The 25,061-nt window shown below is 50.3% G+C and overlaps 10 protein-coding genes across 10 annotated transcripts; 4 read left to right on the forward strand and 6 right to left on the reverse strand.

The window, feature by feature from the left end:
* Positions 1 to 89: 89 nt before the first annotated feature.
* dbp9 (ATP-dependent DNA/RNA helicase) lies at positions 90 to 2,223 on the forward strand (the record flags this gene model as incomplete). The annotated part of the gene is made up of 4 exons (XM_073775977.1): positions 90 to 297; positions 348 to 424; positions 492 to 970; positions 1,024 to 2,223. 4 exons carry the CDS (start codon positions 90 to 92, stop codon positions 2,111 to 2,113), a joined length of 1,854 nt encoding a protein of 617 aa, XP_073624949.1. The 3' UTR covers positions 2,114 to 2,223.
* A 110-nt stretch (positions 2,224 to 2,333) lies between these two features.
* BDV14DRAFT_191936 (uncharacterized protein) lies at positions 2,334 to 5,639 on the reverse strand (the record flags this gene model as incomplete). The annotated part of the gene is made up of 4 exons (XM_073771564.1): positions 2,334 to 4,001; positions 4,291 to 5,041; positions 5,144 to 5,254; positions 5,413 to 5,639. The coding sequence occupies 4 exons, from the start codon at positions 5,637 to 5,639 to the stop codon at positions 2,334 to 2,336; spliced, it is 2,757 nt and encodes a 918-aa protein (XP_073624950.1).
* A 276-nt stretch (positions 5,640 to 5,915) lies between these two features.
* On the forward strand, positions 5,916 to 7,155 carry BDV14DRAFT_179383 (mitochondrial ribosomal protein L31-domain-containing protein). The gene is made up of 3 exons (XM_073769754.1): positions 5,916 to 5,990; positions 6,130 to 6,359; positions 6,502 to 7,155. Exons 1-3 carry the CDS (start codon positions 5,947 to 5,949, stop codon positions 6,552 to 6,554), a joined length of 327 nt encoding a protein of 108 aa, XP_073624951.1. The 5' UTR covers positions 5,916 to 5,946; the 3' UTR covers positions 6,555 to 7,155.
* Positions 6,939 to 9,445, reverse strand: BDV14DRAFT_210826 (uncharacterized protein). The gene has a single exon (XM_073775978.1). The coding sequence runs from the start codon at positions 9,231 to 9,233 to the stop codon at positions 7,086 to 7,088; it is 2,148 nt and encodes a 715-aa protein (XP_073624952.1). The 5' UTR covers positions 9,234 to 9,445; the 3' UTR covers positions 6,939 to 7,085.
* A 1,296-nt stretch (positions 9,446 to 10,741) lies between these two features.
* Positions 10,742 to 11,265, reverse strand: BDV14DRAFT_179388 (uncharacterized protein). Its single transcript, XM_073769755.1, has one exon. It carries the CDS (start codon positions 11,172 to 11,174, stop codon positions 10,986 to 10,988), a length of 189 nt encoding a protein of 62 aa, XP_073624953.1. The 5' UTR covers positions 11,175 to 11,265; the 3' UTR covers positions 10,742 to 10,985.
* A 1,070-nt stretch (positions 11,266 to 12,335) lies between these two features.
* On the forward strand, positions 12,336 to 13,477 carry BDV14DRAFT_113522 (uncharacterized protein). The gene is made up of 2 exons (XM_073765729.1): positions 12,336 to 13,148; positions 13,247 to 13,477. Exons 1-2 carry the CDS (start codon positions 12,713 to 12,715, stop codon positions 13,333 to 13,335), a joined length of 525 nt encoding a protein of 174 aa, XP_073624954.1. The 5' UTR covers positions 12,336 to 12,712; the 3' UTR covers positions 13,336 to 13,477.
* A 1,153-nt stretch (positions 13,478 to 14,630) lies between these two features.
* Positions 14,631 to 16,153, reverse strand: BDV14DRAFT_203306 (uncharacterized protein; the record flags this gene model as incomplete). Its single annotated transcript, XM_073774255.1, has 2 exons — positions 14,631 to 14,665; positions 15,904 to 16,153. The coding sequence occupies 2 exons, from the start codon at positions 16,151 to 16,153 to the stop codon at positions 14,631 to 14,633; spliced, it is 285 nt and encodes a 94-aa protein (XP_073624955.1).
* A 976-nt stretch (positions 16,154 to 17,129) lies between these two features.
* BDV14DRAFT_113610 (uncharacterized protein) lies at positions 17,130 to 18,170 on the reverse strand. Its single transcript, XM_073765731.1, has 2 exons — positions 17,257 to 18,170; positions 17,130 to 17,160 (listed from the first exon to the last, which is right to left on the reverse strand). Exon 1 carries the CDS (start codon positions 18,008 to 18,010, stop codon positions 17,456 to 17,458), a length of 555 nt encoding a protein of 184 aa, XP_073624956.1. The 5' UTR covers positions 18,011 to 18,170; the 3' UTR covers positions 17,130 to 17,160; positions 17,257 to 17,455.
* An 864-nt stretch (positions 18,171 to 19,034) lies between these two features.
* On the reverse strand, positions 19,035 to 22,835 carry BDV14DRAFT_113561 (uncharacterized protein). The gene is made up of 6 exons (XM_073765730.1): positions 22,286 to 22,835; positions 21,536 to 22,238; positions 21,278 to 21,490; positions 20,871 to 21,231; positions 19,430 to 20,818; positions 19,035 to 19,359 (listed from the first exon to the last, which is right to left on the reverse strand). Exons 1-6 carry the CDS (start codon positions 22,705 to 22,707, stop codon positions 19,292 to 19,294), a joined length of 3,156 nt encoding a protein of 1,051 aa, XP_073624957.1. The 5' UTR covers positions 22,708 to 22,835; the 3' UTR covers positions 19,035 to 19,291.
* A 113-nt stretch (positions 22,836 to 22,948) lies between these two features.
* On the forward strand, positions 22,949 to 24,570 carry BDV14DRAFT_191939 (hemolysin-III protein; the record flags this gene model as incomplete). Its single annotated transcript, XM_073771565.1, has 5 exons — positions 22,949 to 22,955; positions 23,446 to 23,663; positions 23,720 to 23,980; positions 24,063 to 24,278; positions 24,400 to 24,570. The coding sequence occupies 5 exons, from the start codon at positions 22,949 to 22,951 to the stop codon at positions 24,568 to 24,570; spliced, it is 873 nt and encodes a 290-aa protein (XP_073624958.1).
* Positions 24,571 to 25,061: the final 491 nt, after the last annotated feature.

Raw genomic sequence — 25,061 nt, forward strand, 5'->3', positions numbered from 1 at the left:
CAGATTTTCTGGGCTCCGTCTTCTTTCGGCGGGAAAAGTTCAGAATCGCAAGACCATATCTAATTCACTCTCTCGTCAACAAACACAAAATGAAACGGAAGCTAGACGCAAACGATGTTCCCTCCCCAGAGGCCAGCGACGTCAAAGATGTTACGGACGCCGATGCCGCAGAAGATTTTGAAAACCTCAACCTCGATCCCCGACTGCGCCAAGCCCTGGTTAAAGAGAAGTTCAGCAAGCCCACGCCAGTTCAAGCAAAGGCTATTCCTCTAGCTCTCGAAGGGAAGGATATCCTGGGTGTGTGAAATCTTGCCTGGTCATTACATGGAAATTGCTGACCTGAGAAGCTCGCGCCAAAACCGGTTCCGGTAAAACAGCGGCCTATGTTCTTCCTGTTCTGCAGACCATTCTTCAGAAGAAGGCGGTTAGTACCCTTTCTTTATGTATTTCTATACTTTATGCATGATAGATACTGACTATGCGCTCCATAGACGGACCCCTCATTAAGAGCGACCACCGGCCTCATCCTCGTCCCCACCCGCGAGCTCGCAGAACAAGTCCAGAAAGTCATCACTACATTTGTTGCATTCTGCGGAAAGGATGTTCGCTCGGTGAACCTTACACAGAAGGTGTCAGATGCGGTCCAGAAGTCGATGCTCGCTGATTATCCTGATATCGTCGTGTCGACGCCCGCTCGTGTCATTGCCAACCTTGGAACCTCGGCGCTTTCTTTCGAGAATCTGACGCACTTCGTTATCGATGAGGCTGATCTGGTGCTGTCGTATGGATATGAAGATGATATTCAGGCTTTGTCGAAGGCTATCCCTCGTGGTGTGCAGACGTTCCTCATGAGTGCTACTCTTACCGCGGAAGTGGATACTCTGAAGGGATTGTTCTGTCGCAACCCGGTGATCTTGAAGTTGGAGGATAAGGATGATCACAGTGCTGGTGTTAGCCAATTCGTCGTGAAGTGAGTATATCAGCCCTTGCCTACACCTTGGTATAAACTAACAACCCCCCCAGATGCGCGGAAGACGAGAAATTCCTCCTCACATACGTTATCTTCAAGCTGCAACTCATCAAAGGCAAAGTCATCATCTTCGTTGGCGACATCGACCGCAGTTACCGCCTGAAGCTCTTCCTCGAACAATTCGGAACCAAATCCTGCGTCCTGAACTCCGAACTTCCCGTAAACTCGCGAATCCACGTCGTCGAAGAATTCAACAAGGGCGTATACGACATCATCATTGCAGCAGACGAGCAAGAAGTCCTCGGCTCTTCAAAATCATCCCGCAAGTCTAAAGAAGCCACGGAAGCCACGGAGAATGGCGAAGGCCTTTCAAGCGACGAAGAATCGGCCGACGAATCGAACTCCAAGTCCAAATCAAAAGACTCAACAGGAAAACGCCGCAAACTCACCACCCAAGAAAAAGACTACGGCATCTCCCGCGGCATTGACTTCCAGAACGTCGCATGCGTCCTAAACTTCGACCTCCCCACTTCCTCAAAGTCATACACCCACCGCATCGGCCGTACAGGGCGCGGCGGCAAGACCGGAATGGCGCTCTCATTCGTGATCCCTGCAGATAAATACGGCAAACATAAACCCACTTCCTTCCCGACGACAAAGAACGACGAATCCGTCCTCAAACGCATCGTGAAAAAGCAAGGCAAAGCAGGCCACGAAGTAAAACCCTACCATTTCGACATGTCCCAAGTCGACGCCTTCCGGTACCGCATGTCCGACGCTCTCCGCTCAATCACAAGATTAGCAATCCAAGAAGCGCGCGCGCGCGAAATTCGCCAGGAACTTGTCAAATCCGAGAAACTGAAGCGCCATTTCGAAGAGAACCCCGAGGAACTGCGTCAACTGCGGCACGATGGTGAATTGCGTGCGGCGAGGATTCAGCCTCACTTGAAGCATATCCCTGAGTATTTGATGCCGGCGAAGGGTAAGAAGGGGATCTCGAATGAGGATGTCGGGTACGTGGGTATTCGGAAAAGTGGTGAGAATCGGATTCGGAAGGCGAGGGAGCGGAATCGGGGTAGGGGGAGGGTTGGGACTAAGGGAAAGGTTGATCCGTTGAAGACGTTTAATCGGGGGAGAAAGTAGATCCGTATATCTTCTCTAGGGGGTTGAATCTTATGAGGTGGGGTTATGCTGTTGAGATGGAGAGGAGGGAGGAGGTTGACTACGTGAAGGGGTTCTGCACATTATGGATATCCATTGCATATAAGTCATGTTAGGATCGGCGTACTGGTTCGAATAAAAGTATACTGAAGAGCACTTGTATGATATATTCTGTCTCCCACTGAGTTCCAAACACAACCCATCATAAGAACAAATCCCTTAACTCCCGGCCCAACAACCTATCCCTAACATCAAAACTCAACTCCTCAAGCCCAAAAGAGAACTGAACCCATTTCCCTCGCCCTTCCTTACGCGCCTGCAGAACCCGCCTTTGAACGTCCTTGGCAGACCGTATCCTCTCCCGGAACCGCTCTAATTCCTTCCCGAGTTTATACTTCTGCCGTTCCTCTTCTACGCCCCATGTTTCAGGCGTAGGTGCGTGAACGGATGAAGCTAGAGATCGAGGCGCGGTGCTTAATGTCGGGGTCGGGGTCAAACTTGGAGTGAGAGAATCGATAGCATCGAGGTTCGGAAGCCAGCCCGGACCAAGACGGATCCATTCTATATCTCGCCATGAGCCGTTCCATTCTGGTCCTGCTGAATACTGTCCGCCTTGTGGACCGTCGCCTTCCCAGTTGAGTGCTGGGATCCAGTCCGCGCAGCCTTCTAGGTCCAGCCATTTCAGGCAGTATGTGGCTTTCGATAACCTGCGTAGGATACCTGCGGATTCGGCCCAGTTGTTTTCCATTGCGGAGTATGAGTCTGTGCCGCCGTAGGCGAAGGTGAGAGAGCGGTGCGTGGGGTGTCTGACTGTAGCATTGACGGCATTCGGAGTCACTGTTGGCACTGGCCAGTGTGCCAGGGATAGATGGGTGATTGTTGACAGGCGAGAGAGGAGGCTGATGAGGCTGTTCCAGTTGACGAAGGCAGGGTGGGGATGAGCTAAGGAGAGGTACTGGAGGTTTGCAAATCGTAGGGTCTGGAGTGACTTCGGGATGGTGCTAGAATCGCGACTATCCTCGACCTCGTCTTCCCAAGAAGATGGAACGGATTCCGGACCGTCGTCCTTGGGTGCGGTCTTCTTCGCTAGAAACAACTCCATTGAAAGCTGCTTCAAGGATATCCATCGCCCTAACGCGCCCCCGAGATCAAGATGTGTGACCAGCGCATCGCCATCAGCCCGGTCAATTCCCTCCTCATCAAGGGCTGAATTATCGAACAAAGGCTTTAGTCCTCGCATCAGACCCGCCAGTGGTTGTTCCCTTGCAAAATATCCCACATAGCTCAACAACAGTAGCTTGATATGAGTAGGTAGATAAGAAAGAAACTGTCCGTCATAAGTGACATGCCATGCCCAATGCATAGCCATCGACTTCAACAGCATATGAAGGAAACTGCTTTTTGCGGGGAACTCCCGCCCTGGAAGCCGCTCAAGACGATAAATGGCCTTTGCTGTCTCAGAAGCCTCCGACTCAGCATTCTCAGTGTCCTCAGCAGTTGTGTTTCCCGAAAGCCAACTCTCTGGCGGTGGAGGACCAGGCGTCCGCCTTAGTCGCCGTGCGCCAATTGCAGTGCGCCTAGCATCTGGACGGGGCCGAGGTGGCGGGGTCTCTGGGAGCTCGAGGAGATTGCGTAAAGATGGATGGACAGAGCGAGGCGCTACGTGCGATGGCGTAGTTCGAGGATTATCGGATAGTGAAGGCGACAGCTGCGTCCGGCGCAGGTGGTTGATCAGGTCGTTGACTGAGGGTTGATCTCCGCTCGGGGAGGCTGGCGAGCGGAAACGCTCATTCTGGCTGCTTCGGCTGGAAGAGGCTAGAGTATGGTGTGGAGTGCTGACGGGCTTCGAGAAGGTGTTCTTATGGTGTTTCTTGGGCATAGGTGCTTGGTTAATGATATGCAGAAGAAGACAAAAAAAATTGAAGGAAGAGTGAGGAGTTAAGAATGACGATGAGGGGTAAGAATGAGGCTGAGGTGGAGTCTTTCGGAGTCATACTGGAGACTGTGGAAGGAGTCACCAACGAATATCTAGAACAACTGTTCGCCCCATAAGTGGAATCTTTTGAAGTCGCGGCTTATCTTATTTTGCCGCTTCTCTGTATTCTTTTGTACAAGTCTATTCTACAGTTTACAAGATGTCGCGTTCATATATCGCGGACCCAAGATTCGTCCTCCATCTTCCCCTCACGCTTTCCGCCCTCTTCTGCCCATGTTTCTGCGAGACTGGCCTTGGGATCTTCGTCGGAATGACCTCTTGACCGTCGAACCTCAAGGACAAGATCTCTGACTCTCTTCGTGACTTCCTTCCGCAGCTCAACGGCTTCAGTGCCATAAAGAAGCTCGTCGTTCAGGGTTCCAACCGGAAGATCGCGGACCTCTGGCGATGACGCCTCGACCTTCGCCCTTAGCTTCTGCCATCGGCTTCTATATTCCCCAAAGACTGTTTCCGTATCCACCTTGTTCCCAAACGTAATGCTGACTTCCTTTCCAGGTCGTGGAAGGAATCGAGGAAACTCGCGGCTCTCATGCATGACCTGATCGAAGCCCTCTAACCAGATCGGAACAACGTCCGGACATTCGCTGGTTTCCAATATCAATCTAGCCACACCCCACTTGAAATATCGCATGATCTTGTTCGGCGCCTGGTGAATCTTCCCCTCCGGAAATATGTGGACCCAGGAGTGGGAATTGCAGGCGTATGCGGAGGGCGCAAGATGAGAATCGTACCCGTCCGTGGTGTAAGCCGTAGGGAGGTCGGAGAATGGGTCGACGCAGACGTTCTGCAAGCTCCAGGACTGGCGCTCTGGTACTGCAAGATGTGGTTCGGGGGTGAATGGTCCCTTCGAGAGGAGGCGTATCGCTTGGGTTACGGCAGGTTGCGCGATACCACCATACTTTGAGTGAGCGGATCTATGGGTAGGCAGTAGTTGGCCCATTGAGAAGAACAGTGATAGCGGTCTGAGAACAACAGAATCAGTCAATGCGATTGAGACGGGCCGAGGCAAAACGTACCGAGTCTGATAGCATATATCATAACTAGCGAGTCCCCATCTTCGGTTACATGACGCGAGCCCAAAATTGTATCTCAAGGGCAGAAATCCCCACATCAACGGGTCATCCATTCTGTCGGAAGTCGGTCAGCGTTGCCGTATGGTATATGAATCGAATGGCCTCAGTCGTTTAGGCACACTGTACGTACGTACACGCTAATATGGTTGGAAACTATAACAATGCTTCACGTTAGCCAAATTCACTGATTGCTTAGTTAGAGGCCATAAAACGTACCTGTAAGTAATCCCTTCGTCCGCTGCGACGGATCCTTCCTCGAGTCTAGCAGCTCTGTAAAGGGTTCGAGGCCGTGCGTCTCAGGTTTACTGAGCACGTATAGGAAGGACCGACATAGCGCAGTGACACCCAATATCGTAGTAGAGGAGAGACCCCTCCAAAAAAGGGAGGGGCTTTCGCCCGTCGCACCGGGACGGGGATCGGAATCTGCAGGCCGCGACATGGTGTCGTTTCTATAAGGTATCCATATGAAGTGTGAAAAGAAGAAAAGAAACTATGAAAGAAGAGACGCGAACAGGAGGTACATGTAGTAACTATTCCGCTGCCCAGGGGAAAGGAATGTGACTGACGCAGCAAGGCCGGTCGAAAGGCGTGAGGTAAGTGGACAAGATCATTGGCCTTTGCCCTCTGGGATTTTGTTGCGCCGCGGAGGTTCGGGTGCACGGACCACCAAAACCTCTCTGGGATTTTCCGCTGTCGGGACTCAGCATCAAGACACTTTCAACACCGCGGATTGCGTCTCATACAACATGATGTTCAAGCCTTCGTCACCGTTACTTTCGGGTCTCCTCTGGTATGTTAAATCCTCCTATTCTGCGCGCTTTCAGCCCGTTCCCAGCACGCCCACGCCCTCCCGATTGATCACGCAACACCTCAACCTTTCAATGCCACAGCATCCCAAACCACCAATGCTAACAACCCTTGTCCCATAGGAAAATCCCATGGCGCATCTCGCAACCTCAAAAAGCCCGGCAACGCAGACGCCTCCGCGCCGTCGACCGCGTAGTCGACACCGTTAGCGCAGCCCTCGCCCGCAACGGACAGAGCACCAAGGCCGTCGACCGGTGGTTCAAGGAGATGCCGCGTGAGGAGGAGATGTTGCCGCGCGATAAGTACACGATTTTCGATAAGAAGGAGAAGACGTACCGCAAGGGAATTCATAGTGAGTTACCTACTGCTACTGTGTTTTGTTTGGAGGGGGACCAAGGGTGAGAAAGAAGGGGGGAGAGACGAGGCTTATGGGCTTTCCGATGGATTATGCCTTTCAATTCTAGATTCGTTCTAATGGTTTTCTTTCTTATCAGAATTGCCTAAGTGGACGAGAGTCAGCCAGCGCGTCAACCCCCCGGGTTTCTAAGCGATGCTATCCGGATTCCCGATCTCGCTTTCCCGCATCTGAACGATGTCGAGGTAGACATCGTCTAATCTTGCTCGCACGCACCGAATAACCCTCTACATACCGTCCACGATATCTGCAATACACCTCGTATTGCAAAGACACTGTACTATACCTACACTCATACCTCTACCGCGGGACGTGCTCTACTAGAAGAGCGAAAGACCGCATGGGACCCTTCACGGAGTTTTGGAAATAAAGATGTTGTTTCTTGTTGTGTATGAATACTGCTCTACATTGCACCGAGCAATTTCATCAGATTGCTTCTGCCGATTGCGTGAGGAAATACCTAGCCTAGCGTTTCATTATTAACATATCGTCAAATCTAAGCGAGAAAGTTCTGATTTTGACATCATGTATCCTGGTGTAGGTGCAGTACATAACTACGAGTATTGAAATGAGGAGCTCATTGATCCTGATTGGTGAGATGAGAGGTATAATTCATGCTTGATAAAGGCTATCGGGTATTTATTCTTTTCGATATATACATAGCTAGGACAACCCTTCTATTGACACCTCACTCCCTTCCGCACAGGACTCCGAGAATGGTCGGTTGAGCCCCAACGTCGCTTGTCGGTAGCAGCGAGTGATACCATAGGCTATCTCCTTTGCTCTGTTCCTGTTTACCCGACCCTCATATATTGCCTTGCGAATGCGATATCCGCGTTTGATCCTCTGCCAATCATTCAGTGTCTCCTGCCAGCCTGCGCCACCTTCGTAATATTCTTCCTTTTGTCGGGCAGATAATCTGATTCCTTGTGGTGGTTTTCGAAGAACCCAGCACGATGGATCGATTTTCCCATCTGGCGGGTCCTCAGCTGAGCTCTCATACAGTTCTATTGCTCCCATGATCGGCTTCTGCCCGGACACCACCCTATGCTGGTTCACAGACTCCCTCCATGAAGTTATGGCTGGAGTGTGAGCTCGCCGGTGATTTGACGTTGGATACTTTGGGGTGGGAGCTATGGCCGGCGCGGGATATGGAACGTTGAATCGTGGGTCACCCCATTCCCGGCGTTTCTCAGTGTTGACGCGAGAGACTGGGTCGTAGACAATCCACGTTTCTCGGTTAAGCCAGTGATTCGCGAGCAAAGCAAAATGAAAAGGTCGTTGTCCCGGAGTGAGTTGATCTGCCTCCCATGCCAATTTCTTGTCAAGGTGGTGTATTAAGCGTACCTCCCAGTTGCTCCAGTCCTTTGCCTGGAGCACAGAATGGGGCGATTTCCGTTTACGGTGACGTTTTCGTATATCAGTAGTTGACTTCTGGCGTTGGAGTCTGACTCTGGTAATCGCGTCTTCTTGATCACCGGCCGAACCTTCGTGCCAGGTCATGAGTGTTGGACGACGCAACCTGTGCCCCCCTAAAAATGGTAGCGAATGCCATTCCCCCCGTGAAGACCCTTCGCCATTGTCGATATGCACAGGCAATGGCTTCCCAGAATAAATTTGGTGCTCTCCCCCAAGAGCAAGGTCACTGATATCGGAGGACGAGGTCATCTTGGAAGTCTGCTGATACTGGTGCTCATGTTCAAGCACAGTACTATCAAAAGAAAGACTGCCAAGGATGGCCGACTTTGGGCTTCCAGGAGGAACGTTCGGAAGGGTACAAGTTCGAGTTCCAGGGCAGTCGAGTGTCTGCAAACCCATCCGAGCGGACCAGACCTGGTATTTGCGCGAGCGACGAAACACTGGCGAGATGTTTGGCACCAGGGCTTCGTTCCTAATACTTCGAAAGCATGCGGTTGCCTTTGAGCGTATCTTTGGCTGCACAGGAAAAGGCTTTTGTTGCAAAAGACACGGCATTGACAAGTTCTGTGGAGACGATCGAGGTGCATTCATGGAGCCTATGATGTTACGACTTGAAGCTCCTGGAATTGAACACTTCGACCTGGGTACAAACTCCCTGGTGGTACTAGGTGTTTTATATGGCCTCGGGCCTGTGGTGACCTTGAGTTGCGGCCTCCGATGGAATGTTGAGTGCGGTGGTAAGTCTCCGAAACCTTCGTTCAAGGATGAGCTTGTACGCGCTGGCCCTCTAATCGGAGTGGGTATAGACTGAGGACCCTCAAGCGGCGAGAGTGCCCCAGTTGCAACGAGAGAAGACGAGTTCGCGTGATGACTGGCTCTGCTGCTCCTGGGACTGGGATGGTTCATATGGCTGTACATCGCCTCCGCAATGGCAAGGTCGTACCATCTAGCCCATTGAGACATCTGTGGCCTTCCTGCCTCTTGACGCGTTCGGTGTTCCTTGGGCCCTGGATCCCACCATACCCATTCGAAATCCGCCTTCGATGACCCCCAGGAGGGCCAACCACGCATTTTTGCCATGAATTTCCGAAGGGCACGCTTCCTGGCCTTATGTCGCCGAGCAGACACCCAACCGTACCACGTTTTCGCGTAACGAGTCGAAGGCTTATTCCCACCTGCCAAAACTCGGGCTTTTGTGAAGAAGCGAAGGAATTGAGGAAGTTTCCAGAAAAGAACGGTAAGGATAAAGATGCCAACGGTACCAGCAAGGAGCTGCAGAAAGAGCTTGCGAGGGATAAACGATGTCGTCTGGGAAGGTGGTAACGAAGGTATGATTGGTGATGGCTCTTGGATCAGAGGTGTCGATGGAGGCTGGTATGGGATAGGTGCCATCTGATGGAAATAGAGTCACGCAGTAAGAGAGGCATTCTGATAACAATAGAGAGGCTGGCGGTAGAGTTGCTGGTCGGTGGCCTCTATTGTGTTGGTACATAAGAAGCTGGTAGCAGACATCATGACGGTGATGAACGCGAGACGCAGTGGGCAGGACCTTCCTCGGTACCTCGCCCATAGTCCGCCTTATGTCCGCCAGTGTGCCTAGTACCTCCTCTGGGGCAGTTTCCTTTCTTGGACGAGCAACTGCCAGGGACAGGCCAAGCTTCTAGGTTATCGGTGTTGCATATCTAGCACCAACTAGAGGTCACCAAGGTTCGAAGCACACCCCTGTCGCAACTCAACCGTCGTCAAGGGCTCCATATCAGGTGACCGTGAGAGCAATCTAGTTCCTCTTGCCTCACTCCTCCGCCTCACTTCTTCACCATCACGAACCATGATCACCCTGCGTCTACTTCCAACCACCCGAGTTTAATTTCCGAAAAAAAGCAACGACACCGCTTGTCGATCAATGAGCGGCCAGGGCACAAGGTAGGATGGGGCCGTCCCGTTCGATGCAAGCACTCGTCATGCCCTGATCTTGGAATTGTTTTCAAATTTCGATATTGGTTGATTCTCTCACATGTGGAACAAGTCCCTGACCGACAATGGTACTTTTCCCTCCAGGCGTGAGTATATTGCCGATCTGCATTTTTGCGGCGCCGGGCTAATTGTTTACAGTAATTGACCCTGCTTGTGCTCGGGGTCTCTGATCTAGTCACTTTTCTGGTCGAGTTCGACACCTATTGTACAATCACGAGCCCAAAGAATGTCATTGTTGGGGTTGATGAGCGGTGGACAAAACTCGACAAAAGTACACAACCAATGGTAACCTTGCTACAACCCCCAGGCTCCGCATCAACGCTTCATGCGAGGTTATCTCAGCCGAGCCTTCGCTCGAGCTTGGGGACGCAGCATCGGGGAATACTACTAATGGTCGCCGAGATTGATGGAGACTTCGAGAGCCTGGGCTCCGGTCTTTCCGACGCTCGGTCGGGTAGACGTGACGGATTCAATAGTTCGATCAATCCATGCTAGGCAGCATGTTTGGAATAGCTTCGGCGAAAATCTTCTTCGACGGCGAGGCTCTAGACCTTGAGAGTTCAGCCACAACCTTCGTGGTTATCCTTCAGGTTTTGCACCTGCAACATCGTCGATCTCAACCGAAGAACAACAGAAACCTCGTGCGAGTGGGTCTTTAACTCGTGGTGATTCCGAAATCCGGGGCTCCACAGGGGTGATCCTGAGTAAGAAAGGGCATAGACCCTGCTGGTTCTGCACTCCACAGGCTTAGAGCAGGCGGCGGGACTCGACTTGAATGACGAGAAAGTACTATCTTGTTATGCGTCCGACCTCTGTAAAGCTCGCATCTCAATTGCTGGTAATGCATGTTCGCCCAGTCCATCTTCTTTCAAGGGCTTGCACAGGAAGTCCCTGTCAATTCATTACACCGCCACATCCTGATTGCCCTTAAATTACATACATACAGCACCGCCTCTCCAATGTGGCTGGTTCAGGCATCGTGTTTTTCTGGAGGAATCCTTATGCTTGCTTTTACTCGGAGCCTCCGAGATGACTAGTAAGGCTGATTGCGTTCTTTGCCGAGGCACGGAGGTTTGAATACCGATAAACAAGCATCGTCGATCAACCTTGCATCATTGCTTCATATCATAGATGACAATCGGGGAATGACGCTATCGCTCTTCGCCCAGCTCAAGCGATTTTGGGGGTGGAACTGGGACAGGACGAACGATTTTGGCTCAACATACTCAATCGATAATGTTGACCACGCAACATTGAGTATGATACCATGCCAAATTTCATGACCGCAACTATCTTCTTTCCCGAAAAACCAAGAATATACGCTGGCGAGTATTGTGTAGCTGCGCCACTCGAGGTCATAACTCTGATCAGCGACACAGCAGGATCGTTGAGAAGGGCTCAACTTAGAAGCGCCAAGAGATCATCCACCTATTATACAAGTCTTATGCTGCGTCGGTGCGTCTACAAGACAGTGGATCGAAAAAGGTGGAGCCTTCGACCCTTCGAAACTCGAAAGAAAACACGCGGGCGTCTTATCCACCTATAGTGATGAGATCAGGATACCACATGAGTGCGGCTACAAAGTGTGGCGCAAACAAGATAGCGCATGGGAACCCTGTCAAGTCTCAATGCAGACTGGTCTCAATGATCCACTTACGCTCGAGCTTTCTCCTTCAGGCCTCGTGCTTCCTCCAAGGTCTGAGAACATCCGCTTCTCTAGTGTCACTCCTTCCTTATCTCCGGTGCTTCGTCAGCGCGAATGCCCTTCCGAGTCTTGAGACCGCGTTGTAGCTCTCGGCCTGAACACGCAGGGCGAGTCCAAACTTTAATTACTCTATAGTTTCTGACGAATGAGGCAACAAATGCGAGTATGGAAATGTTAACCCGCGGGCAGTTGTTGCCTACCACAGTCAGCAGACGTACTGGTGAGCCTGGATTATGTCACTTTTCACTCCTTTTCAAGGAATCCAGAACTTCAGGATGGGCACCTTTGGCCATTATTGCGGATGTTGCCAAACTCGTATGGATAAACACTCCGGGCTCGTGCCATTCGTCAGAAACATATCTCGCGGGTGAAGTATCCGCCAAATAGTACCTGCCAACGTTCAGATCTTGGCTTTCGTCTGAATAACTTGCCGCTTGTTCTGCAGCGGAGATAACAGCGGCGTGAACAACACTCTTCTCGCGATTTTTATTCAATTTATGAGGAGCAAGATATCTCTGGAAAAGTCAGACGAATCGCCGGTTAGTGTTGAGGTACCCCAAATCGGGAATAAAGAGACTTATAGCAACAGAAAAAGCAAGTCCACGAACCATTGATGGCCCGCTGGTTTGTTTGTACCACCGAGCTAGGCCCTCTCCAGACTACTTGATATTGCACAGCTAGCCGAGGATTAGAATAAGCGGGTCTGGGCTTCTTCGTGGCTAACCGGGCCTCCTGGTCTGATCAACTCCGCAAGTTATACTATGACAACAGCTCATCTTGCGCCCTGCAACTTTATCGACTGCACCCACCCTGACCCACCGGTTTACAATAATTTATCTACCCTTTCGTGAAGATCCCTGAACTCAACGATTCAGATTGACGGTGGCAAATTGTCAGTATTGCCCATCCCTCGGCTCAGCAGGATTCGAGATCATGGTGTTGAAGAATCGCGGAAGCTTATCCAGCCAAAACCTTCTTCCAGCTGTGAGTCCCGGAGTATGTCCGGATTTCTAATATATTTTGGCTCGTCTATAAAAAAGACAGCTGCTCTTTGTTCCTAATCTCTGGATTTCCTGCTTACTTGAAGACACGACGTCCAGCTCTATTACTTGACATTCTTCAACCCACACCCACTGTCTTCATATATTCCCCAAATCCATCATTGCAAGATTGGCCTGACTCTACATCAACTATGGTGCTAAGAAATTCTGGATCCGGAGCTGCTAGTTCCAGCAGAGAGTACGCCCTCACATTTGCAATCAGTCCTCCCGCATCTGTCCGTCCAGGTGTCGCCTTTTCGCTTCCCGTCATTGTGGCAGTTCGGCCCACTGGCACGGCGAGTAACGATTCTATACAACAACTTGGTGCAAATGCATCCATTAGAGACGAAACAGGAGCCAGTACAGCTGTTCGTCTTAGCGGAAGCACAGCTGCCAGTGTACGGAGCCGCGCAGGGAATGGTACAACTGGGTACGCTCGCTTCGACCGGCTCATCATTGCCAGCCCGGGGAAGTACAAATTACGAATTACTCTGATGCTTAACACACCCAATGGAGTGACAGTGAAGGAATCTGCGGAATCGCCATTCATCCAAGTTCATTCGGGGGCAGCCGCATTTCAGCGACCAAGTATGTGACCTTGTTCCTTGCAATGGGAGGAAAAGTACCTTCTGGTCCTTCCGGAAGTTATTTCCGAAAATAGTGGCTAATACTAAGTTTTGTTTTAGCGCCGACCCAAATTGCGAAGCTACAATCCTTGATCCCGGAGAATATCAACATTTCCCAGGCGGATGTCGTGGCCTGGCAGCAGGTGTGATACTTCAGTCGTCACATCGCCTATTCGGGGCTCCTACGATAGCCCCCCACGCCGAAACCACGCGACTTCTTCGGGCTTCATTACGCGACATGTTTGTTTTTCTTGGGCTATCCCGATTCATCACAATTAGCCCCTTGCGGATTCTGATCCTGGTAGGGACTGGAAAAGCAAAGAAGGGGCCCGTAACTGGTTTCCACAATCTGCGATTCGCTATACCAGCGGCAGGAGGAGACACCTTGGAGCCAAGCCCCTTTGTTTCTCCACCTCAGACGTGAATTCCCAGATGATGATATTGAGCAAGGTCTTTTCTAGTGTGTCTCATATGGCCTTTCTTGCTTTGTGTTGGATTCCTGTTCTGTTATTGTTTTCCTGTCAATACTCTTCCTTTCTTACGCACCACCCCATATACCCGATTACCACTGTTTCTAATACTCATTAGTAATGTATATATCACCCTGCAGAATCTACTCATCTACATCTTCACTGGACCCCTGTCTCAGGATCGAGGAACTTATAATAGCACCCTGTACGAAAGAAAACTCCGGCCCAGTCCTGACTCGCGCTTCTGCCCAATCTACCCCTGATGCCCAACGGAACAAGAAAGGAAGGAACGACCAGCTAGCTGACGACTCGTACCTTCCGTCTTGCATAAACTGTGGTTCGTTCCTGCCGGTTACGCCGTCGACCCGCGCCACGCGACGAACGCACCTTCCGTCCCGATGGAGAGTATACGTCAGGTAAGGCAGGGAAGGTAAGGTATGATAGGTATGGTACATTCGGTAAACCCCAAAATATGCACTGCAACGCCAGATAGGCAGGCAAGGCCCTCCCTAATTCTGAAGGAATGGTGGCCTTTCTGGCGGCAGTCATTCCATTGGCCATTTCCCTTGCTGCAGACAGCTGGGGTTTACTTTGTTATGCTTTTGTCTGCGTGGTGAATTGGGATCTACCATGCAAGCAGTAAATTTGTGGCTGCGTTACTACTCTTGTTACCTTGGATAGAGTATCCATATAAATTTGTCGGCTAGGTAGATTATTTAGATACTTAGCCGTAGCTATGAAGCCTTAGCTATCACTTACACAGTTCTTCGCCTACTAAGCCAAGAAAGGCGAAGAGTAGTGTTGTCCATGTGGCATTTGAGGACCATGATTTGACGTCCAGCAGTTGGGGCATGATTATCATACTGGGACGGAGCCTGGAAATTGCTGAGGGTTGGAAGGGTATGTTTTTGTCTCTTCAGGTTCCTCTTCTAGCCATCGAGGTCAGGGTACTTCTCTCTTAGCTGACAAGTCATTTATCGCAGCATATCCCTAGCAATGGTGTCTTCGACTACTGATTTGACATCAGCGGGCTTGTCGTGGTAAGATGAGCCCTACCCTCCAAGCTCTAAGTAATGCCGATCGATGCTAGATGCAACAGGAGCACTACGCGGACTGCGAGGTCATGAATATCGATAATCCATTGCACATGTCCCGGGAGGCCCGCAGTCACATTCTCTATGGGGGCCGCCTGTCCCATCCGGTTTCTAAGTACAACGATAAGTAGGAGACTTTGCTGGATTTCGCTCATTATCTCTGTTCTGGTAGCATTCGGTATACCATACTACTCTTTCCATTTTCTGATATAGAGTAGCTAACAAGTATCAAGTGCAGCAATTACGGGGTTGATCTAATGCATTGTGTAAGCGCGGCATGTTGACGAAAATAATCAAGAACATATATTTGCGTAGGTACTTGGACAAACAGGCTTGGCACCACGGGACGAAACATTGACCCTGAAACTTAACAACACCAAAAAAAACCCTACAAAAAGCTTGCCTTATCTCGCTGCCTGGCTGCAGCGGAGTTTGCAGGATGGGTTCTATATTTAGCGTCGTACCGGGATCGCGGATCATGGACCATGGATCGCAGACCAGGCAGCGAAGTTACTATGTTCGTGCGGATTGCAGACGAGAATCTTGAACGAAGGAAGATGACCTGGATAGGAGGAAGTAAGAAGACTCGTTTGTTTGGTCTGGTGTGCATGGTTGAATTGTTGCTGTTGGTACCGGATTGCTTTCTTGGCGTTGGCTAGGCAGGTTTCTTCAGCCGAGGTACATGGTATACTTAACAAGCGATGCTTGGGAATGAGAACTACGTTGCTCTACATTTACGACTTTTTACACCAGAATGAAACAACCGTAGGTGGGTTTTAAGAAGTTTGCTATTTCTAGCGTTTGCGTAAAGTATGGAATATGGATGGAATGGAGAGTGACCCCGCCATGACCCAATGGTTCTGGTTCTGGTCCTGTTGCGAGCTGGATCATCGATCAAGGGCATTTCATAGGCCAGGAAAAGCGCGTCGGCGCTGCGAAATATGTTCCGCGACCTTCTTCATCCGAAAAGACTGATTGATGGGTCATTCGATTGATCGGGTTCTGACTGAATGGCGGGGTGGGATGGTTCGTGGTGGAGGTCTGTTCTCTCGTTCTCGCTCTTGCATGACGGTCTATTTATCGTGTCCGAAGCATCGAGTAAATTGTGGGTAGATAGATTGCTCGTTCGTGAAGAGAGCTTTGGTTGTTCAACCCTTCTTTTGCTGGCGGATCCAGTCGACGCCGTCACGGACAGTGTCGCGAACGCTGAAGCCACCGAACAGCCAATAGTTCGAGTGTCGGCCGTAGTGATAGACGGTGTTGTCGTAGCGGCGACGACTCTCAGTGCTTGTTTGGGAGTGGTTGGAGCCTGATCGAGACATCTGGACGGGGCTCTCTGTGCGACGGAGACGGTCTGAGTGGGAGGAGGAGAAAGAGTCGCGGGCAGTAGAGGTGCGAGCCATTGTGGAGGTGAGCTACTAAGGAGAGCTTGTTGAGATGTTGAGGCTGAAGTTATAGTAGAGCTTGGTTGAGGTTGTTCGATGGACTGGTCTGTGGGAGCTTCTTGAAGAATTGAAGAGCCACTTATTGATGAAGGAAGAATAAGGATAAGGTTCTGAGGAAACGAATGTGAAGACAAAGGGAATTGGCTCGATATTTATGCTTCCTTCGCCGACGACTTTACCTCGATGTTGACGTTTGTGCCGAGACAAAACCCCGGGCAATCGGTTCGCAAGACCCCCAAGTAGCGGAGAGATGGACCTCGTAGGGCAGGCGCCAGCATTCATGATTGGCGAGATCCCCTATCAGCGCGCACCATAGCGTCGAGATAGGAAGGCAGGACGGTGTGGACGGTCAGTGGGTGACGAATCGGACGGTGCCAGCGAGTCCGCAAGGCCCATTCGTAGGGTTTAGTGCGATTTCTTGTCTCCGCTGGACCCGAGATGGCCAATAATGGCAATTGTAAACAGTCTGCCCCATGTCGCCGGGCTCACGCTAAAGCAACTGCTGGAGTTTTGGCCCCAGGATGACCGCATTTTGACCGCTTCTGCCTGAGAGCCTGCACTGCGTTTTCAGCCATTTCAGCCGCTTCCTGAGGCTTTCTGGTCGGTGAATTTGGACCGTCTGGACCGTGGTCTCTCATGCAGCACGGAAGATCCGGTGTATGGGAAGACTTGACGGTCGCTCTTGCACCAGAAAACTGAGTCATCAGCCCAGCGTCTCCATGCGATTGGCCGGGCACCTGAGTCACATCACATGTTGTCGCGATCGTGACCGAACTTCTCCAGCATGACTTCAGTCGGGCTCAACTTCTTTCTTGGCCCCTGATTCATCTCGCGAATCTCTAGCCATAATTGGTCTGCGATCTGCTTCGAATCCAAACCCGGGCGCTCTGTCTCGGCAAAGACGGCACGTTCTTCGCGAGAGCCTCCGGCGGCTCCATTCTGTGGAGTTCACCAAGACTGTCCTGGTTAGTCGTTACTGGTCTCTTCAGCTATTGATAAGATCTTCTCTGCGAGAGTAAAGACATTTCCATTCATGGTTCATAGTACTAACAAACTCCTATCCTTCAGCAAATGCAGTCTTGATCATGCGACATGAAAAGCAGATGAGCAACCAGTCTGAGCACCGTATGCTTTTTCAGCCCATACGCCGGATTATGCTCTATAAACACCCATGTGAGAGATGCAGATGAAGAACGAAATCAGACACCAATACGGAGTAGAATGCAAGCAGCAAAATGCAACAACCAAATAACACCCTGACTATTCCTCCTGCAACGTCCACAAGTTCTCGCTCGGCTGTTTCCAAGCACGCGGTCGCTCTGAGTGACAACGCCTGTGGTTCTTTTCGATTACCAAGCGGCTTCGCTCATCCGCCCGAGGCCTGCCCCGTTCTTTTGGCGCTATCGGATGCGCGGAGAGTCGATAAATCCAGTATGGAAGCATGACTGCTTCGCCGGCGGACATCGTTGTGGGCAATACAAACAGCGACCGGGCTCTGTCTAGTGGCGGCTGCATCATTTTGCGTAGCGAGACTGTGCCATCGCTAGCCTCGGCCTGTCGTGCCTTGCTTTTGGATTGAGGCCAGAGTCGATGTGGACGCGTCGATTCCGAACGAATAATGCCAGCAGATGCCGCGTCATCCTCTAACAGATCTTCGGTGTCGATGGGAGTCAGGAACTGACTTTCAAACTCCTTTCCCACTTCATCGGCAGGCTCAGTCACCGTGATTATGGGGAGGTTCCGTCGTTCGCGGAGGTGCATACCAGAGCCGCAGTAAGGCCAGGAGTGGCGTCTCTTGTGGTGAAAACGTGGCATCGTGGTTAAGGCCAAATACTATGTTGGAAAAACCAATCTGAATGCGCGGCAGCCAGGGGTGGTATTTAAGCAATATGCACGTCACCCGGGTGAGTCAAAAAGGGCAATGAGCTCCAGGCACCTGTTGAAACCCAAGTTAGTACGTGGCGAGAATCGCCCCGTTGCATCACTTTGCACTGATTCCAACCTCCAAATCCAGCGGGAAACGCAAGCAGAAGAACCCAAGCGAAGCTTCGTATTCGTTTTTCCAGGCAACGAAAAAGCAGTGCGAGGCGGATTATAAATATCAAATGTTCAGCCTTCAGCATGCGTCAGGCGGACTACACGTGAAGGGCGCACGCGCTCGTCAGACCGCGCCGCTCCCTCGCCCAGGTGATACCCCAGGGCACCATGTAAGACAACAAAACCCTCATCATCGAAACTGGTTGCAACAAGACCGGTTGATTGAGTTGTTCGTTAGGTAAAGTATTAAGTACAGGGTGAGTCATTAAGGACATGGGCGTGCCTTTCATTGCTGCTGACTAGGCCGCATTACACTGTCCCGGGTGGCTCAGCCCTCCTTTTTTTCAAGGTCTACCTAATCGGATCGTAACCCCAGGAACGCATCTTTGCTCTCAGCCACCATACCCTGCGTCTCTGCTCCGTCCTCATCGTCAGCGGGTGCGCTAGAGTAGTGCATCCCTCCCTCATGCACGATGTACGCCAACTGCAAGCTTGTCGGCGGACCACCCCGCAAAGCTTATTGATCCATGTCCTGCAGGTGTCGAAAACCATTCACTGCGATCTTATCGAAACCAACCCCGTGTATAACCGCTCATCGAAATATTGTTTACAGTACTACGTAGCTAAACTGATTCTAAACCATTGAGGGCCTTATAGATACCCCGCACATATGTACCACCCCTCTGCACTATAAAGTATATTGTACTTTGTTGATATACATGCCCCGATACCTCATCACCATCGACGGGTAAGAAAGGGAAACAAAAGAAAAGCCAAATGAAGAAGGTCGCGGCGGCCCGACGCGACAGCGCCACAGGGTCAACCCGCCTGTTGCTCTAAGTCACTTGAACGGATCATGATCGTAGGGCGGGTCGGGTCATGAGTTAGGTAGATACCAAGTGACTTTGCTCTACGTACACCTCGCGTACAAGAAAGATTAGATTAAGTTTGCCACTGCATATGTTGAAGTAGATCAGAGCTCGCTAGTTCGAATTTTATCTCTTCATCCCAGGGGTCCTGACTGCGTCCATGACCGTGGCACTCCCACGTGATACGAACCTAGCTCATGCCGTACTTCCATTTTGTCTTTCCGCTCCCGTCCAATGCAGCGATGAAATCTTCTCGATCTACGGAGCGGTGTCAGTAAACAATAAAAATCATGAGTACAGGAAAAAATGAAGAAATAATCTAACCTACCCTTCGCCTTTGCAAACGTAATCCCAATCGGCCCACTGCGCTTCGCGCTTTTCGCATCCTTAGGTGATCCCGACGCTATAGCCGCAAGGTTTAGGACCGCACCGCGCGTATAACTCGTGACAGGGAACTCGACGCGATTCGTCGTAGTATCATGGAAAATACCGTTGCTGGGCTTGCCAGGACCAGACGGCACAGGCATGGTAAGCCATCGATCAGGGCCATCGCTGACCCAGCGACATGCGAGACGGATGGAAGTTGCTCTGCGCCACATTTGAACCTCGATTTCTCCCTTTGACGATTTGTTGGAGCCGATGAAGGGCTGTTTTTTCTTGGTTGTCATGTAGTCTGCGCGGCGGGAGAAGCAGAGTTCGTAGCCGGATGCGAGGGAGGACATGAATTCGTGGAGGACGGACTCGTCGGTGAAAGGAATTTCGGCACCGGCGACTTTCTTCTCGCAGTGGGAGAAGTAGACTGGTGTGGTGCTGGATTCGGGGTATAGCTGCTCGACGTGGGAGGAGATGTAGTCGACATAGAAGATTTTTGGAAAATTGACGCGGAGATTGGTGGAATTATAGATGTAGTCCGTATCCCGGAAAAGATAGTGAAGACTGGAAAATTTGAAGGATAGGCGGTTCTCAACGAGCAGTATTGCTTTGTATTGCTTTTGACAGGTTGCGACATCTGCAAGATCATATACCTTTCCGGAGCTGGTTGTTTGCGTCCAGGAAAATGTAGGTGTTTGGGCGAGGCTCAAGACGGCATTTTCGAAATCCGCAGCTCGCTGTTCAGATCGAAAGCGCACATCTAAGCCGGTATTGGGACTGGTATCATTGTAAACATAGGTGAACAGCGGATTGTAGCTACCGTCTGTCTTATCGGACCGCTCCTGGCATGTATCTGACCACTTGATTTGGACGGATAGCATATCGTCGCCGCGCTTGACATGAATACCGCTCAAGGGCATGAAAAACTCTAGACACTGAGGTATCTTTTCCGCAAGAGATGTGCTAATCACGATCCGGCGCACGGAACGCCATGCCTCGTCGAAGGTTCTCTCCAGAACACGAACTTGGCAGGAGCGAGTGATCATAGGAGGATTCATTGACTTCATTGCTGGTGCTCTCAGTTGCTCCACGGCTTCCACGGAATTTGAGAAGATAATCGTTTCAGAGAAATTTTCTGAGTCAACAGGTTCGCGTTGCCAGACAGAGTCATAATGAGACTTGGGTATACAGATAAATTGGTCAAGATCAGAGGTGTATTGAAAGGAGATAGAGACGGGAACAGTGTCGAAATGGATTGTTATAGGTTCGAAAAGTTTGGCACCAGGTATGCCATTGAGCGAAGAAGTAGATACTCGTGTCAGCTGCGACAGATCATCGGCCGTGACTAGAAAATCAATCAGCACTTATCTATTGACTGTTTGGAGATATAGACTCACAATCGCGTTGTAAACAGAAAGTACCGGTTTGGTTGCAGATGGTGATTTTGGGCTCGCTTTCGCCCTGCAATGTTGACAAGAGAAGCATATAAGGAGCGCTTTTGGTCCGCATTCTCAGTTTCTTTCCACCGATTCCGGCATTGACAAAGGTACGTAGAATAACTCGCTCATCCTCGGCCCCAGCATCCTCAAGCTCTACCGTAGTATATCGAACGTTTTCTAATATAAAGGGATTCTCGTCCCCACTGTAGGAGGTTTCATCTGGCTGGATGGGTTCGCAAATATCCAGGTTATGTAGACATATGGTGGCAGTATCGGGAATGTCGACGGAGATAAATTGTGAGAATTCTTCTTTGATAGCCTGTTGCGGTCAGGGATATTCCACCATGAGAGTACAGATAGCTCACCTCGGATAGATCTGATATCAATTTTCTATTTTCATCAATTGTCAAAGATTGCAAATCTTGCCTAGCCAGAACAAGGTCGTATAAGATGAAGGCTGCCTTGAGCAAGTCCACATAGGCTTGATTACTCGTTGATGTCGAGATCGTGGACGGGCTTGTGCTACCACGAGCGCTTACTAGACTCGGTCTCTCGCAGTTCGCAATATTGACTCGCGCCTATCACCTGTCAGCCTTGGCCGTACAATATAGGCAATTGCTCACCTTGAGTAGCCACCATACGGCAATTCTGAGCCAGTCCCTTGTACTCAAACGGTGCATGTGCTCCTCATCCTTGAATGAATATTCAAATCTTTCCGAAACAGTAAAGTCAGGTTGATGCAAACTGTCTCTGCGCTCAAAGCGAAGGGCTCGTAATTGTTGATCACGCAGTTGTAACTGGTGGATTCCACGAAAAGCGCTTGCGGGAGATGTTGGCCTTGCGCTGTGCGGAGAGGTGTAGGGCTCTGAGAAGTAGTCGCTTCTTGGGCCCGGGGAGTATCTATTCGACATATTTCCGACAAAACTGAGACCTGGGGAAACGAGGCTGCGTCCAGTGTGGGTTGGTTCTAGGGCAGTAACATTCGGTAAGGTGGAAGCCCTGAGAGGCGAACTGGGAGATCGTCTAATCGTCAAGTGATTGTAAACGGATCCATTGGAGTACGAGGATAGTCGCGAGCCAGATGATACAGAATCACCACGCTGGACTTCCGCAATTGAATCCAGCTGTTCCATAACATGCTGTTTGGCGGCACCTAGGTTCTCGGGTTCGGTACTGGCATCTAGCTCAACAGGCTCGCTATTACCCCTCAACTCCCTCGGGGGACTTGAGTAGCTCGCCCGAGGCCCGAAAAAGGTAGGAAGGCTAGGAGAGGGCTCGGATGCTAATGTCTCAAGCATCAAGCCTCCCAGCCTCTGGTTAGAGGAGCTGTTATCGTGAGAAAATGCCTGCCTGAGCAGCAATGGAAGACTCACCTGCCAATAGAGGTCATGAAAGATTGTAGGTCCGCTGTATGGGCCATTATTCGAGACTTGAGATCTTCAATCTGTCCTTGTTGCCTGTCCCATCCTTCTCTCTGCCCGGTTCGCCCATCACCAATCCCCATTGGTTGTAGTTCAGAGGCCAACTCTCCCAATCCCCGTAGGGAGCAAAAGGTGCGGTGTAGACAGTGTTGGAGTACAGAAGGCTGGTTACCGCTTTGACCCTCAAGGAAAGAGGAACCTGTGCTCACGTAGTCGCGGAAAGTTCGCAGGACGTGGTGGAGGGAGGCGAGTTCCGTAACGAGGATTCGAAAGCCATCGGATGAAGTTGCAGAAACAAGGTAGCATCTGTGGTACAAATCCCAACACAGCCTCTCGAGAGACGAAATGTCGAAGGAATTGACGTTGGGCGACATGACAAGACTTTCTTTGTCTAAAGCGACCAGAACACGATGCAAACAGCCTAGGGTGGGGGCGATTGAATACACTGCAGACGGTTTTCTGGGGTCATAGTAGCTCTGTTAAACAAAGGTAACCAGAGCGATTCCCTGGCTCAGGAACTGAGAGCGTGCAACCTGTTGGTTTCGAGACCTTTAGATTCTGGTGGTCGAGGTGGGGGAGCGTAAGCAGTGAGTGCGCAGAATACACAAGGGCAGTATGACAGGTGCAGGAGTCATTCAGGATCAAACGAGATCCCTGACGGCTGCACTGATTGTACCCTGTAAAGGGAGAATACCAAGGAAGGATGGATTGCAGGAAAGAAACCTGCATCGTTAAGGAAGACGAAGTGCGGCATGAAGACGCGTCAGAGAACAAAGAGAGAAAGAAGAGCGGCGCGGCTGTGACCCCATGAGGAGACCATCCCTTGGTTCTAATGTCAAATCGTTCTTGGTACCTGATATTAGTAAGATAAAAAACTCATGCCATTTTTTCTCTACGCTTATATCCCGGAACGATCACTTTGTTGCAGGTCTAGCGAACCCGTTACTATTATATCGTATTTTCTTCTGACTCTTATCCATTCACCTGCTCTTTTTTCGGCAATCCAGCCCTTTGATATCCTTTACCTCGTCTCCGTAATCGTCTCCTTCTATGCCCTTCCGTGCGTGCTTCATCGTCAGCGCACCTTAATTCTCGGAGGAGGATCATGTCAGGAGCAGAAATCAAAAAGCGGCAAGTGCCGAAAGTCAATATGAACACCACGAACAACCCTACAAACCAACCAAAGGCTAAAGCGCGAACCGTAACGTGGCAGGAAATCTCTGAATGGCAGTTTGACAACAAGTATATCCTCAGCGGCTATCGACCAGCGAAAGCAGACTACCTCGAAATTTTCACCAGCCTGACCTTTTTGCACAACGAGTCTTGCAACGTGTACACTCATTTAATTGGGCTTTACTCCTACCACTTGTTACAACTACCTTCCAGCGGTACCTGGCAGAGCCTCAATTTCTAAATGTTTCGTTCATGGACCATACTATGTTTGGAATTTACTTTTGGTGTGCAGAGGTTTGTTTAGTCCTCAGCGCACTTTACCACTTAATACAACCTCACTCGCATCAAGTGGAACAGTTCTGGCATGGAATGGATCCGTTAGGCATTGTGATTGTGACAGTGGGCACATTCTCATCTGGAATTTACTATGTATTCTTCTGTGAGGCAAGCTCGCAAAAATTGCACTGGGCTATTGTAAGTCTCTCTAGGTAATTGTTACCACTTACCCTATCCTCATAACCAGCTAAATCTGACTATACGCTAATGTGAGTTCTAGGTCTTGACCACGGGTACTATAACCGGTGTTCTAATTTCAAATCCCTTGCTTAAAATGCTGCGCTGGCGGAAAGTAAAGGTAAGCGCCTTTATTATTTTTGGCGCTTCATCATTTATACCCTTGCTGCATGGAGTTCAACGATACGGGCTTGGATATATGCTCCGGTACTCAGGAATGAAATGGTATTTACTTGAGCTTTTTTTTTATCTGGAGTTGGTCTATACGCGGTATGTCTGCACACTTAACCGACCCCAACACAATCCCAAAGGCTTCCGCAGGGGTCGGTTACCGCGTGTCTCTTTCCCTTAAAGGCAAGGATTCTAACAAATATCTATAGTTCCGAATTCCAGAGCGTCTAGCACCGGGTAAGTTTGATATTTGGGGAAGCTCGCACCAGATCTTTCACGTTGCTATCTTATGCGCAATGTACACACACCAGACTGCTCTGCTGCAAGGGTTTACAACCTGTTATACCCTGGATGTGTGTCAGCTTCAGGGTGTCTATTGACCAAACTAAAGATCACCACAGAGTGGACTGCTCTAAATGCAACGCAGATGCTCTTAGCATTCCTGGCCGTGTATTATATGTTGTATGTATCGCGGTCTCCGCGTACAGTCGTCGGTTGTTGTTGATGCCTTAGGCATAATGTCGGAGCATACTGCCACCCGTTACCGCCTGCCCCTAGGGTCGACCTCGCTTAGTCATACATTAGTCAGGTAGAGTTATCTTAGCTAGGCGGCCATACCAGCCACCCAATGGAAGATTATCCATCGCTTCCCACACATAAGTTCAATCATGTGATTAGTCATGTGACTGACAAGTCAAATAGTATGAGCGACAGAGATGGCTATGATTGGTGGATTGAATCGGATGACTAATCGGTATGAACTGAAATGAATGAAGGTCTTGCTCTTCCAACTACAGTCTATATAGAGCTTTAAATATCTGGCCAGAAGCCTCATTAGATCCCGAAAAGGTAGTATCGTATCCTCCATCGT

The sequence above is a fragment of the Aspergillus stella-maris genome (genome assembly GCF_047715825.1).
Source record: "Aspergillus stella-maris strain CBS 113639 unplaced genomic scaffold BDV14scaffold_57, whole genome shotgun sequence".
Classification (NCBI taxonomy): domain Eukaryota; kingdom Fungi; phylum Ascomycota; class Eurotiomycetes; order Eurotiales; family Aspergillaceae; genus Aspergillus; species Aspergillus stella-maris.